This window comes from Mesocricetus auratus, unplaced genomic scaffold (genome assembly GCF_017639785.1).
Source record: "Mesocricetus auratus isolate SY011 unplaced genomic scaffold, BCM_Maur_2.0 Super-Scaffold_100029, whole genome shotgun sequence".
NCBI classification, from domain to species: Eukaryota; Metazoa; Chordata; class Mammalia; order Rodentia; family Cricetidae; genus Mesocricetus; species Mesocricetus auratus.
In genome coordinates, this window is record NW_024429210.1 from 18,802,880 (window position 1) to 18,817,589 (window position 14,710).

Below are 14,710 nucleotides of genomic sequence, written 5' to 3' on the forward strand. Positions count from 1 at the left end.
AGTCAGTATTCAAAAGTATCTGTTTTTTTTTTTTTCCAGAAAGTAATGGGGAAATCTCATAGTATCTTAATTAGGGGAGAGAGGAGGCCATATGTTAAGGTTTATGCAGCCAATGAGTCGTGAGACAAGAACTAATAGTTAGGAACCCGCTTTCTCCCTGGCGTTTCCCCTCCTCCAGATGAGCCCTTTGCTCTGGTTTCCGTCGTCTTAGGCCACACCTGTGTCTCCTTTGTGCTTTTTGTGGTCACAAACCCTGCATACTTTGCTTTTTTTTTTTTTTCTTTCCCTGAAGTGGGGGTGGGGACTTAGAACCTTTTGTCCTTTGTTTGTTTTCTAAATTCTCCACTTACTTTTGCTAAGCTAAGACTTGTACTGGTGTCATTTTGTTTTTAAACAGAAAATTAGAAATATCCTCTGGAAAACTAGCAAGATTTGCAGATGGATGTGCTGTGGTACAGGTAAGAAGCCAGGCTGCGTTTTAAAGTGACAGCAGCTGGGTATCTCTGTGCCGACACAGGTCATCATGTGGTATTGGGAATTAGCTCAGATACACTAAGCATTTCAGTGTCAGAACCATGCTGGGCCAGCAGAGTCAGTGCCGGGTATATTAAGTGACCTTTACGATCTCTTCCAAACTTTGGACTTTCTTGTATTCTGTAGTAAAATCTATTACGCCTTTTCTTGAAAAGCTGTTTTTTTTTTTGTATGCTTTCCATAGTAATTCTTGAAGATTTTTCTTTATAGTCTAACTTTCCTCATAGAGTAAAAGTATGATTCATTGATGTGACCAAGCTAGTAGTCATTTCTCCATGTGAAAACCCCAGTGAGTATTCTAATACTGATTATGATCAGATAGAAAGGATCAAGATTGCACTGGTTATAATCATATGAAATAAGAGCTCTTTTGTTGAGCCAGGGTAATGTAAGCCTTAAAACCCAGGGCTCTAGTCCTCTGTAGGCAGAAGTAGGTAGATCTCTGAGTTTGAGGTCTATATAGTGAATTCTAGGCCAACCAGGGCTACATAAGGAGACATTATTTCAAAAACAGGAAGAGAGAGATCTTTCATTGACTTTATTTGGAGTGGGGATTCATTCAATTGCTGTTTACACACTGTCTATTTCAAAGGAATTTACTGGTATTTTTGTGTATGTTCAACCAAGTCAGGCGACACTGCGGTGATGGTCACAGCGGTCAGTAGAACAAAACCCTCACCTTCCCAGTTCATGCCCCTAGTGGTAAGTATTTGCTTATCTGTCTGTAGGCTTTGTAGCACCCTGCCAAGTGTCTGAAGGATTGCCTTACATGTCTGCGGCTCCGTCAGTTAGCAGATGTGAGCTGATGGCCAAGAGTGCGCTCACTTCACTTGTTGGGCTTGTCGAGCTGGGTGGATTTGGGCAAGAGTGTTGGTGTTAAGGAAGCAAGGATTCATTGTCTTCTGCTAGTTTGAGTGTGCAAGCGTTCATTATTAGGATTTTTGTGTCTTTCTAATGTGGTAAGCAGAAGGCAATGTGTCTCACAGAGTTGATGCACAAAGTGGGGAGGAAGGGGCACAGTTTGACTGGATGAAGGTAAGCTATTTTAGAAAGTAGTGACTGCTAAGTGAATAGCTTTTTTTTTAATCAGTTGGTTGAAGCACTCTGTACACTCTTCTTCCCCTAAGTGGTTTAAAAGAATGCTAAAAGGAAATTAAATATTATCGACTTGTCGTCTAGAGTATGTTGTGAGCCGCCTCAGAAAAGTTGGAGCTTAGGTAGCAGTTCTTGGGATGTGAACCTTCGTGCTTCATTGCTGTTTCAGGTTGACTACAGACAGAAGGCTGCTGCAGCAGGTAGAATCCCCACAAACTACCTTAGAAGGGAGATCGGCTCTTCTGACAAAGAAATTCTCACAAGTCGAATAATAGGTAAGAAGAGGCACCGCCTCTGCAGTATGCCATTGTTTCCTGTCTCTGCTCGGCAGGGTCTCCTAAGCTCCCTTTCACTGTGTGACTATCGCTGGCTGCTAGTTATTATTAGAGGCATGCTGTGTGAGAAGAAAAACTTGTTTCTTCACTACCAAATCCTTATACCTAGTGTAGAGGCGTTCATTCAGGAAAAACTGAATCCACCACTTCCTGGTGTAGAGGCATTCATTCAGTAAATACTGATTAAATGAATCTGTTGAGCATTTGAATTCCATACCTTTTCTCTGTTAAATCTATCGCTTGTGGCTTTTCATTTTTTGTTCGATTTAGTAAAGCATTGTATTTATCACCTATTCAAATATGTCTTTTTGAGAAGGAAGAGTCTTGAATGGGTGGGTGGGTAGGTGGGTGTGGTGATGATTGGTGGGAGGGATGATGGTGAGTGAGGGTATATTGGTGGTGATGGTGGGTAGGGTAGGTGGGGTGGTGTTGATGGTGATGTGTGGTGATGGTGTGTGGTAGGGGGTGGTTGTTGGGGGGTGGGGGTGGAGGTGGTGAAAGTCTGGACCTTTCACATGCTAGGCAAGCACTGTACTACTAAGTAATGTCACCAGCCTAATAATATTCCAGCTCTTTGATATCTACAAATATTATGGCATCATTTGTAGTCTGCAGCTTTTCTCCCAATAATTGCTAGCCTGTACATATTTATATGTATTCCTCAGACACAGTAAACCAAATGAAACCTTTTCTTCTCGTCTGCTGTTGGTCTCCAACCTCTCCCTCTGCTCTGTAGCTAGGTCATGGTCTGTATTAATGAAAGTGCTGATGCTTCCCTGTGCTTCTCAACACATGGTCTTTTTGTTCGCATCTGTGACATATCCAACAGCTGTCTGTTAGTTCAGTAGCTTTTCATTCTAAAGCAGCTCTGTCAGAGCCATTTAATATCTTTTTCTTTGTTTTGACAGATCGCTCAATTAGACCTCTCTTTCCTGCGGGCTATTTTTATGATACTCAGGTAAATTCTGCTTTAGTTTGTTACCATATATTATGTTTTTAAACTGTTTAACCCCTATAACTCTTTCTAAAGAACGCTTTATACCCTAAGTCACTTTAAAAGGCAGTACTTTGAAAAACTGTATGTGATTGGTGTCATTGTGAGCTAATGCCTGAATTGTGAGTAGGAGTAAGGGACTATTGGGAACTCTCTAGGAAGGGTGGATGAGAATCTAAAAAGCCCTGTGTTCGGAAATAATGAGTGTATACAGAAGACAGTGTGATAGTAACCAGACTAAGTGGCTGGACTTTGTAGGTCAAATTTATAATAGCCCATTAGGACAATCAACATAACTATTTGTTTTGATTTGGTAAACAAGATCTAAATCTCTGCAGCTCTGGCTGGCTTTGAACTCTGCAAAGCCTAGCCTCAAACATGTGGGCAGTCTGTCTGCCTTGACCTTCCAAGTGCTGAGATTACAACAATGAGCCATCATGACCAGTTTATCACAACTAATTTTAGTAACATATCTTTATTTCTAGGTCTTCGAACTTGTATTATATTTTAATACTTCTGGAATATTCTTTTCTTTCCTCGAGGTGATCATATGCTTTCGTGAGGTATACTTAGTAGCCATTTTATTTAACTGCACTAAATAAGTATACCTTTGAGAGGACATCAGAGCCTCAAGGAAGTTATTCTTTTAAAAATTTAACATGGGTACATCACTGCAGTATAAACTGATAATAATACAAGTCCATAGCTAACATTTGCAGAAATCTGTAGCATGCCTCTTACTAAAGAAACTCCTGGGGAGATGAAACAGAACTGGACATGTAACTTGGTAGTAAAAATGAAGCCGTGTTCAACAATGCCTGGTAGCCACTCGCACACCACATAACCTTAAGAAAAGAAAATGAGGAAACTGAAGTTTTAAATACCTAGTGTCAAGGACTTAGTTAAATGATAGCTTTAAGGGACTTGGATATATTATATTTTAGACCAAGTTGCTAATTTAAATCATAATCTGCCAACATGAAGGGGCTGCTGTTGTATGTATGTCTAATTTGTTTCTCTTGTTGCCAGGTTATTTGTAATCTGCTAGCAGTAGATGGTATCAATGAACCAGATATCCTAGCAATTAATGGTGGTAAGTATAAGAACACCAGCTAAAACGATCGCTATTGATATTTTTTAAAGCAATGAAATACTGTAATTGCAGTTTTTGATCTTTTGGTGTTTTCTCTCCTTTTGAAAGCTTCTGTAGCCCTCTCCTTATCAGACATTCCTTGGAATGGACCGATTGGTAAGTTATAGCTTTAAGTCTGAGCCACTGCACATCATTGGTGCTGACTTAATACTTCCTGGGAAGCTGAACTAGAGAGCAGTCTTGAGATCTTTTGCAGTCTTTCAGGCCTTTCCATCTTTGCTTTAGGTTTTGTTACCAGTAACACTGTTACAGTGCTATTGATTTTATGGCCCTAGACTTCTTAGTTGCCTTTCTTTCTTTACAGTGGGGACTTGCCACAGTACATACTCTTAAAACAAGCATGTTTGCAACTTACAGTTCCTGTAAGTTCTAACCATACAGTCTCCTAAAGGTTTAAGTTTGTAACTTCCAAGTGTCCTCAGTGCTAGCAGCTGGACTGAGCACTGAAGGGAAAAGGCAGTCTTTGTAGTAGCAATGGAAAGAATAAAGAGGCTCTTCTTGTTCTCAGCGTGAGTAAGGGGAAGAGACCGATATTTATTTATTATTATAATGGCACAGACAAGGTGCTTGGGGAATGATGTAGAAGGGCAGGTTGTCAAACAGGGCTTCTCAAAGTACCAGTGTGTAAGTGGAGCCAGTGGGGGAGGGGTGTAAGTATTTGCTTTGTGTAGAGTAGTCTGGATGTAAACAAGAGCAAAAGCATCATCAAAACAGGTGCAAAAAAGCTGACTTGAGGGATTTAGAGTCAGTGCAAAGGAGGGTGAGATAGGGTGCTCTCTGGGCTTTATCAGCATATGATGTTGTAAGAAAGACAGTGGGTTGAAGCTGCTACTGGAATAATATTGTGAAAACAGCAAGTTTTAATTAAATAATTGCTAACATTTTAATTTGTTTTAGGGGCAGTACGAGTAGGAATGATTGATGGAGAATGTGTTGTTAACCCAACAAGAAAAGAAATGTCTTCTAGTATTTTAAATTTAGTAGTTGCTGGAGCACCTAAAAGCCAAATTGGTAAATAATTTAAATATATTCATTCTAGATTTTACTTTAAGTTGTACTTAAAGTGTGTGTTTTTTTCATTTGGTGAAAGATTCTCAGACAGTAATTGATCGCTTTCTCTCTCTAACTAGTTATGTTGGAAGCCTCTGCAGAGAACATTCTACAGCAGGACTTCTGCCATGCTATCAAAGTTGGAGTGAAGCATACCCAGCAGATAATTCAGGGCATCCAGCAGTTGGTAAAAGAAATTGGTGCTGACAAGAGGACACCCCAGAAGATATTCACACCTTCACCAGAGATTGTGAAATACACTCACAAGTAATGAACACCTGTGCAGATGGGCAATTGTCAGCGGGTCTAATTTCCTCTAAGGAAATGTACTTTGTGCTGCTTCCATGTAGCCCTTTCCTGCTTTAAGTGATTACCATAAATATCTATCTGATGCCTACAGGAGGATTAACCCAGCATACTGCATACACTTAATCCAGGACATAAATTTAAATCTCAAGTGAAAAGGAGAGGCATTTGTTGCTGTTTAAAAATCAGCTTATTTGCTGGGTGGCGGTGGCACATAACCTTTAGTCCCAGCACTCTGAAGGCAGAGGAAGGGGGATCTCTGTGAGAATGAGGCTAGCCTGATCTTCAGAGCTAGTTCCAGGACAACTAGAGCTGTTACACAGAGAAACCCTGTCTCCAAAAACAAACAAAAATCAGATCTTTTATCTTTCCATATCCAGGGAAAGGAGAATAAAACATATGATATTTGAATATCTAGGAAATTGTTGAGTTTCTTAAAAAAGAAACGGGTTTTAACCTGCCTTATGTGCATGCTGAGACAGTGCCTGGCAGTGCTGAGAACAGAGAGGCACTCAGCCCGCGAGTGAATCTGAGTGGGAACTAGATGAACAGTGAGGGGGGGGGGGGGGCATAGTGCCATGCAAGCGGCTTACCTGAAAGGTGGGAGGAAGCTCTTCTGGGCATAGTAAGCATGCAGCAGTCACATGCAGCAACAGCTAACCTTTATTTAGTTTGTAGGTCACTGTTGTCTAATTTTTGTTTCAGTCATAGCTTCATAGTCCATTTATTGTTTTGCTAACATTTATTTTATACTTAATAGAATAGCCATGGAGAAACTCTATGCAGTTTTTACGGATTATGAACATGACAAAGTAGGTATACCTTAAATTTGTTTGACAAGCTTTTGTTGTAACTCATATAATTGTTTTTGTGCGTGTTAGTCCTTTTTGTCTTTAAAAACTCTCTGGTCAGGGCTGGGGATGAGGCTCAGTGGCAGAACAGCTGTCCAACATTCATAAGGCCCTCAGGTGGATTGGCAGCACTGCAGAGAATAAATAAATCTCTAACAAGAAAACGTTACTAAAGCAATTCTCCTTTGAGAGCTCACACCATGTCCTGTGTGTGTCTTTTTCCTTTCTAGTACCTTTCGTTCTCTTAGCCCCTACTACTTATAATCTCTCACCTCCGACTGAACTTTCCTTTATACAGCTAAGTCAAACCCTACCTGTTTGTTTTTCTATTCTTTTGTTAATACACATTGCAAGGAAATGCGCAAGTATAATTTAAATTAATTAAATCAGATGTTAACCTTTAAGGAAGGTTATTGTTCTTACAGTGCACTACTTGTGTAGCATTGAAAATGGGAAATGATAATGTTACTTGATTATATAATAGCATCAATACTGTTTTAGATTTCTAGAGATGAAGCTGTTAACAAGATAAGACTAGATACAGAGGAGCAACTAAAGGGTAAGTTCTATTTTCATTTTTAAAGAGGTTGAAAGAAAAACACTGATTTGTTTTTTAAGAGCATAGATTTGTTTTCAAATATTAGTGGTAAGATCTTGAAAACCTCAGTTATTCTCATGGTTCCTCAGTTTTATCTTATATCTGTAATGATGATAGACCACGTGGTGACTGTCATATTACCTTCTAGAAGTGTGGCTAACACTTGGCTTGAGTAGGCACCTGGTAAATAATGAACGTAAAATGTTCCTTTCTTCTCTGCTTCAGGGTCTCAATGTGCTAGTCCTGGAGCCTGCCATTTGAAAACCTCAAACATACTCTTTAAAATTCTTGAGTCAAAAAAGAAAAAGTGTTTGGACATGGTGGTGCACACCTTTAAACTCAGTGATCAGGAGGCAGAGGCTGGAGGATCTTTGTTGGTTCTAGATTGATCTGATCTGCATAGTTCCAGAACAGCCAGTGTTATATTGAGAGACCCTGTCTCAAAAATCAAGGAAAAAAAAAAAGGAGAAGGAAGGCAGGAAAAAAGAAAAGATCACGGTTGGGCATATAGCTCGGAGGTAGAGTGTTTGGCCAGTATGCATGAGGCCCTGTAATAAATCCCCAATACTAAAAGCAAAAACCATTTAACAATACATTCTTGAGACTATCACCGGCAATATTATAATACCAATAGTATCTGGTTTATAGATATTAAATGAGTAGGTGATTTGCATCTGTACCTGCCACATAGCCATCATTTAACATGATTTTATTGCTATTATTCCTCACATTGTCTGGAATCACAGGGGGGCTACCTCTCCACAAATCACTAAGCAGAGTATCTTACTGTATAACATTATTCTTGTAACAACTGAAATATGAGGAAAGATTGACATACAGTTCTTCATAATTTTTCCACCAAGAGAAAAATGCCCTCTTGTGGGAGTGTTTATCAGATTTTTAAAATAAAAATTTTAATGTTGCATTTATGTTAATGCCATTACTTGTAATTATCTCCAAATAGTTTAGAACTTTTCTATTCTTTTAATCAAGAATAAGAAATTATGGTAAGCGAGATGGCTCAGTAGATAATGGTGTTTGCTGAGCATGGCTGGAAACCTGAGTTTGATCCCTGGAAAAAGAGAAGAAGAGAACTGACTCCACACAGTTGTTCTCTGACCTCCACAAGTATACCATGGCTTGCTACCACACACATTTGTCATGCTTTCATATACAGTAATCAAATGATCAAAATGTTTTTTAGAGAATGAGAAATTCATCAGAGGTGGTAGTTCAGGCCTGCAATCTTAGTGCCCAGGAAGCTAAGGCAGTAGTATTGTGAATTCAAGGCCATCCTGGGCTATACAGCAAGACTGTCTTGACAAAGCAAAACTAACAGAAGTATTCTGACCCTGCTAGGAATGTGACTTCATAGAAACCCGCTTCTCATGTGTGAACCCTAGGTTCTGCCCAGCACTACCAAAAGAAAAGTTTGTTGTGTGATGAAGATATAATGTCTTTCAAATTTCTTTAAAGTTATACATTACTTAATAAAGCAAGAGACTGGTCTACGGTATTAATTAAAGACAGTGTAATGATATTTAAAAGCATAAGCTATGAGGCAGGCAGATGTGTATCATGTGACAGCTGGAAGGTCTCTAGAAATGTGCTGTGTGATCTCAGGCAGTGGGTTCTTTGTTTCTTTTTCTTATAGTCCTCCACCTGCTAGGCAAGCAGCCCACCACTAACCTTCAGCCCCCGCCCTCCTTACTTCCTTAAGCCTTTTCTTTCTTTTCTTTCTTACTAATAATAGACTTTTCCTTATAAGCTGTTATGAATGTTAGAGGCATTCCAAGCAAAATATGCCCGTAAAGAATCTGGCTCATGAAAAAAGTTGGTAAATGGTAGCTAAAAAGGCAGCTAGTAGGATTTGTAATCAAAGAAAATTGTTTCTCAGTTTGCAGATTAAATGAAGGCCAACTATTAGTTAACCCTCTTCATAATACAGGTGTCTGTGTTGATCAGGTAGCATGACAGTACAGGAATGGATCATCATGTGTCCTTCTGGTAAAATACACAAGCTAAATTCCTACGAATGGCCTCAGAGCTTTTGATTAATATTCTTTGCTTGCCCAAGAATTAAGTGTTCAGACATCTCCCTTGGTTTTTTCCCACAATACTTGATTTTATGCCCAGAACTTTGGAGAATTTATCTTCCCAAAGGATGAGTGTTTGATTTGTTTTGATTTGTCTCTTTTCTATAGAAAAATTCCCAGACGTCGACCAATTTGAAATAATAGAATCCTTCAATGTTGTTGCAAAGGAGGTTTTCAGAAGTATTATTTTGAATGAATACAAAAGGTAAACATATCCTCGTGTGGTGGCGCTGAAGCAGGTGTTGTGCTTGCAGGTTGCCTTGAATGTAGCAGCGTATTAAAGGAACTGGGTTCACTCTGTAAATGAGTACCTGTTGAGGGAACTGGCGTTCATCTTACAAGTGAGCACCTGTTGACAAGAAGATGGACTCTGTGGCTGAGGTTCTCTTGATGTACAGATCACACCTCCAGACACTGATTCAGTGGACTTAGATTGGAACTCGTGTTTATATTACTGCTTACAGTTCTAACAAGTTACTGTATGCAGCTGGCGATGAGAACTTAATGGCAGATATAAAGATTGTCCTAACTTCCTCTATGGCTTTACTACTTTATTACAGGTGTGATGGACGGGATTTGACTTCACTGAGGAATATCAGCTGTGAGGTAGATATGTTTAAAACACTTCATGGATCAGCATTATTTCAAAGGGGACAGACACAGGTAAAATATGTTTGAAAGTTATTTAATTATATCTGCAATGTAGATGATATAAGTTTGGGGTGGGTGTGGGTGGTGTATCCTTGTATGAAATCAAGGAATCTCATGCTTTTTACAACCACATTTGCTTGGAAAGCTGGACTGTGAACTTCTACTGTCTCCACTCCCCATCTCTCCATAGGCGCACTGTTATTATAGATGCGTAGTACTGTGCCCAACTCTTTTTGTTTGTTTGGTTGGTTGGTTGGTTGATTTTTTTTTCTTGGTTTTTCAAGGCAAGGTCTTTGTATTTAGCGTTAACTGTCCTGGAACTCACTCTGTAGCCCAGGCTGGCTTCTAACTTACAGAGATCTGCCTGCCTCTGTGTAACAGGGTTTCTCTGTGTGGCAGTTCCAACTGTCAACTTTGTAGAACAGTTTTTCCTTGAACGCACTGAGATCCACCTGCTTCTGCCTCCCAAGTGCTGGGATTGAAGATGTGCACCACCACCTGGCTCTCAATATGTTATTGGTATGATTTAAATATTTTTAAGGCAGAATTTCAATGTAGTATACATTTTTAACACATAGAATTTTTGTATATATTTTTTTTTACTTGTTTTATTTTGCTTTCTGGAGTCCTTCTGTGTAGTTTGGGCTGTCCTGGAGCTCACTCTGCAGCACAGGCTAGCCACAAACTTGTATTCCTCCTGTCTTGCTATCCTGAGTGCACGGCTTAGCCTGATGCCTAAAATGTTTGATTTGATATGTTTAAATGCCATAGTTAAAAGAATTAACATATTGGTACAGGCTCATAGCTCAGTGCTAGGGACCTTCCTAGCACATGTGAAGCCCTGGGTTCAGTCCCCAGCACTATTAAAAAGACAGCACACTAGCTTGGTAAACTTTCAGTCACCTCCAAAAGTATTCTGTGTCTTTGTAGCTCCTTCTTCTTGTTCTTTCCCTCCAAGAAACTGCTTTTGTTGTCCAGGGCTAGTGGGTATTTTAACTTTTGCTTTAAAATTTGAACTAGCACAAAACTAAGTTGCGTATTCTCCTTGTTCTAGGGTGTATTGCCATCGTTCGTCCAGTCACAATCCTCATTTGCTTTCTACAGTTACTGTGACCCTGTCACACTCTTTCTCCACATAGATACCCATTCTCTGGTATTTACATCAGTCCTACTGTTCACTTTTTCATTTACCCTGTGCCCATTGCTCTGGAGGTGTAATGTTTGATGCCTCTCTCTCTCATTAACTACTACTTAAAACCCAGTACGTACAAAGTTGTATCTTGTTGCTTTAGTTTGTATTTCCCTACTTCCTAGTGAGAATCTCCTATGTAAGAACCAGTGAGTGGGATCCCTATCTGAGCCACACCCTATTTTCCTGAAGATCATCTCACCTAGAGTTCTGTGACCCGAGGCACTGGTTCAAATCAACTTCTGTCTTTCTTTCCAGATTTCTTGACCAGCTTTTGGGTTTATTTATTTTTCTATTTTTAACATCGGTTACATTACTTTATGTGCTGTTTTTCATTAATCCTTTTCAGTAACAAATCACACTGTATACACATGACTTCATCATTTCACCTTTATTATAGTAGCTTCTGGGTGTATAGAATTAGCTTGAAATCTTGAGTTCTGATGTGGTTACTCTCTCCTTTTTACTTTTTATTTATTTATTTATTTTTTATTTAAGACCTTTATTAACAACTTGCAGTTTGTTGATTTCTTTTTGAAAAAATCAAGTTGTAAACTTTTATTACAAATTAAAAATGAAGTTCTTAAAATCTCAACTTGACCAGATATGAAACAATTTAAAAACCATTAAAGGTTTATTGAGAAAAACCAGACTTTTTTTTTTTTAAGAAAAACATGTTTGTAATTACCAAAAAGAGACATCTTTAGGTAAAAATAATAAAAACCCCATGCTGCATAGATAATGCAGACAGTTCTAGTGGATCTGGTCAACGGGCTGAGGGTGGCGGCGGGGGGCGGGGCGGCTGCTGCTGCTGGGTCTTGGCCTGGCTGCTCATGGTTGCAGTGGTGGTGACTGGGGCTGCGGCTCCTCCTGGCTGCAGTGCGGCTCTCAGGGCTCTCTGGGGTCCGCTCTCCTCTCCCGCTACCGATCCTGTTTTTTTAGTTTTTTGATTTGTTTGTTTTTGTTTGTTTTGGAGCATTCCCAGAGTCACAAAATTATACAACTATTACTTTCTTTTAACTTTCAGGTATTTCTATTAAATTTAGACAGTTAATTTACCTTAGAATATATTGCTATGTATGGTCTATAATGAACCAGTTCACTAATCATTTATTTTTCCCACTAATTTTTGATAATAACTTGTATTCTAGGTTTATATTTTTAAACTATACTTTCTTCACCGTTTTGTGGATTTTCTGGGCCAATGTCATTTTCATTATCAAGTCTTTGGGATACACCTTCGTGTTTGTGGAGTACATCTTCCTTGTTCATGCACCCTTCCACTAAACTCTTAGCTTTTCATGGTCCATTGGTTCCTTCATTTGAATGTGAGAATTATGTCAGCTTCAAACAGTCCTTCTAGACTTAAATTGGAATTGTACTGAATTAGATGTGTTCATTTGAGAAAGAAATGGTAGTTTTACAGTTTGAATCAGTGCTTACAGTGAATATAGTGTCTCACCTTTGATTATTTCCTCCTGTGCCTTTAACATTAAACATGAATAGTTAGATGTTCTGGATACTTTTGCTACCTCTTCTCACAGTCTCTGCCTTTTAACTGGAGAGTGTGGTCAATTTATATTTAATTTCATGAGTAATGTGATCATATTTATGTCTGTTACTTCATTATTTGTTTCTCTTTGACTCATCTCTTTGTTGGATAGTTACTAGAATTCTGTTTTAGTTTTCTGTTTGCTTCATCGATGGACCTATGCATTATTTCTCTCTGGTAATTAAAGGGATCGTAGAATCTTTGGTTGCTCTGAGTCTTAGAGTTAAAATAAGGAAACTTTTTGGCCGTTTCCATGGATTTTCACCCTTTTCCATCCTTCATGCTCTAATTGTGTTGAGTTACATCTACATGTGCCATATACCCACAAGGCAGGATTATAGCTTTTACTTTGACCAATCATATGCATTTTAAAAAAAAGGAAAAGGATTGTCTTTTATTTTTATACCGAACCACATATTTGCCATTTCTGGTATTCTTAATACCTTCAAAAATGTGTCAGTGCTACATCACAGAAAGAGTCTTCCTCCTGGAGTAGTTTAGCTCAAGAGTGAGCCCAGGTTTGAATTTTCTACTTCCTGTGTCTTCCATCTGTCACTCTTGTCTGTTTCCAACAATGGACTTTGCTCTGTACTTATTGAACAGCACAGAAAACAAGATATGAGAAAGGAATGGAGAATCTCTTAATCAATTCATTAACGGAATTCACAAGGGAAGAAATTACATCTACTGTTGCCACAATAAGTTATGGTGGGTACTTGTTTTCTTTAAGGTTGCTTTCAGCCTATTGGCTGCTGTTAGCAAATGAACATCATAACACACACTCACACACACACACACACACACACACACACACACACTTCTGGAAGACTCACAAAGAAAAGACAGTGAAGACATAGTAAGGTTCACTACATTGCTTTCTTAAAAGCTAGTTAAACAGGCTGAATGCACGGTAGAGAAACACATTATGTACATAGTTTTAAATGGTCTCAAGGCCTATTATGGACTTGGTTGTAAAGCTGAACAGAAATTCAGTTTCTGAAAACAAGGTATTTTCAGAAAAAGCTATTTTGACACCTGAAGATCCGAGTTTTCAGTAATACTTCCATCATTCTGACCAGACTAACTTCAGATAAGACTCTTGCTTCCTTGCTAATCTGAAAATGCCTCTGTTTATTGTATTTAGTCCTTTTTCTTGATATAGAATTATGAATTGATTGTGGTAGGGGTGCTTTTTCTTTTATGAGCATTTAGAGATGTGGTATTTATTGTTCTTTATCTTTTATCTGATAAGGACTCATTGTCTTTATGTGAGTGCTATCAAATATGTTCTTTATCTTTAGATTTCAGCAGTACATGAAAAGGTGCTTTTCTTGGAATATGTCATACTTAGAATTTCAAGCATGAATCTATAATGTGTCTTTTCATTAAGCCTGACAAGTTTCAGCTGTTGTTTTTTCAAATATGTTCTTGCGTCACTTTCTTCTCTTCTGGAATTGCAGGCGCATATGCTAGACTCTTTCATATTATCCTACAGGACCTGTGAATATGTTCCCTTCAGAGTGCATGACTGCCATTTTCCTTTGCATCTCCCTCTTTGCTGTCTCCCATGGTTAAGATTGAACTCAGGACCTTGCTACTTAAGTGCTCTGCCAGTGGACTGCTGCCAACCTCTGGATAAATTGTATCTGTCTGCCTTTAGTTGTCTGACTTGATTGTTGTTCAGTGCCCTCTGGAGTAAGTGTAGCTGCAAGAAGTCTTTGACCGTTGATCCAGATTCCAGCTAAGGATCTTGCTCCATTCTGTGTCTTTTCTATTGGGATGTTTCCTGCTTGCTGCTGATGCTGGACCTTGGGATGATGCACTGTGAATCAATCTCTAGGCTGTGTTTTACATCTGCAAAGACTAACTTTTCTTTAAACAGGCAGATTTTTTGTCTGTTTGTTTGTTTTTGAGACAGGGTTTCTGTGTAGCCCTAGCTGTCCTGGAACTAGCTCTGTAGACCAAGCTGGCCTTGAACTCACAGAGATCTGCCTGCCCCTGCCTCTTGAGTGCTGGGATTAAAGGCTGCACCACCACCGCTGGGCTTGAGGCAGGTTTTTTTGACTGAACCTGTGTTGTGGCTTCTTTTATGGAATAACATTGTTCTTATGAGTACTTCTTTCTCTTTCTCTCCCTCAGCAATTCTCGTGAGCTATACTTAGGCTATGTGTTAACCTTTTGGATTGTTGAGATTTACAATCAACTTGGTGTTTCAGGGTGAATGTATATTTACTATACTAACTGCTACGGCTAGCTTTATGTAGTATGTATTTATAGAAGAATTCAGTTTGCAGATATTTTTAGTT

General features: G+C 38.9%; 1 protein-coding gene across 4 annotated transcripts in view; it reads left to right on the forward strand.

Moving 5' to 3' along the window:
• Positions 1–14,710, forward strand: part of Pnpt1 (polyribonucleotide nucleotidyltransferase 1) — a 37,607-nt gene that overhangs the window by 1,303 nt on the left and 21,594 nt on the right. For all 4 annotated transcript variants that reach the window (XR_002382774.2, XR_005871768.1, XR_005871769.1 and 1 more), the window contains exons 2-13: positions 398–458; positions 1,162–1,236; positions 1,799–1,904; positions 2,873–2,922; positions 3,988–4,051; positions 4,160–4,207; positions 5,009–5,122; positions 5,242–5,428; positions 6,228–6,279; positions 6,820–6,877; positions 9,121–9,217; positions 9,573–9,675. Coding sequence is in view for 1 of the 4 variants with exons in the window: in XM_005070354.4 (XP_005070411.1) it covers positions 398–458; positions 1,162–1,236; positions 1,799–1,904; positions 2,873–2,922; positions 3,988–4,051; positions 4,160–4,207; positions 5,009–5,122; positions 5,242–5,428; positions 6,228–6,279; positions 6,820–6,877; positions 9,121–9,217; positions 9,573–9,675 (1,015 nt within the window). In the remaining 3 variants the exon portion in view is untranslated. The remainder of the gene's footprint in view (positions 1–397; positions 459–1,161; positions 1,237–1,798; positions 1,905–2,872; positions 2,923–3,987; positions 4,052–4,159; positions 4,208–5,008; positions 5,123–5,241; positions 5,429–6,227; positions 6,280–6,819; positions 6,878–9,120; positions 9,218–9,572; positions 9,676–14,710) is intronic.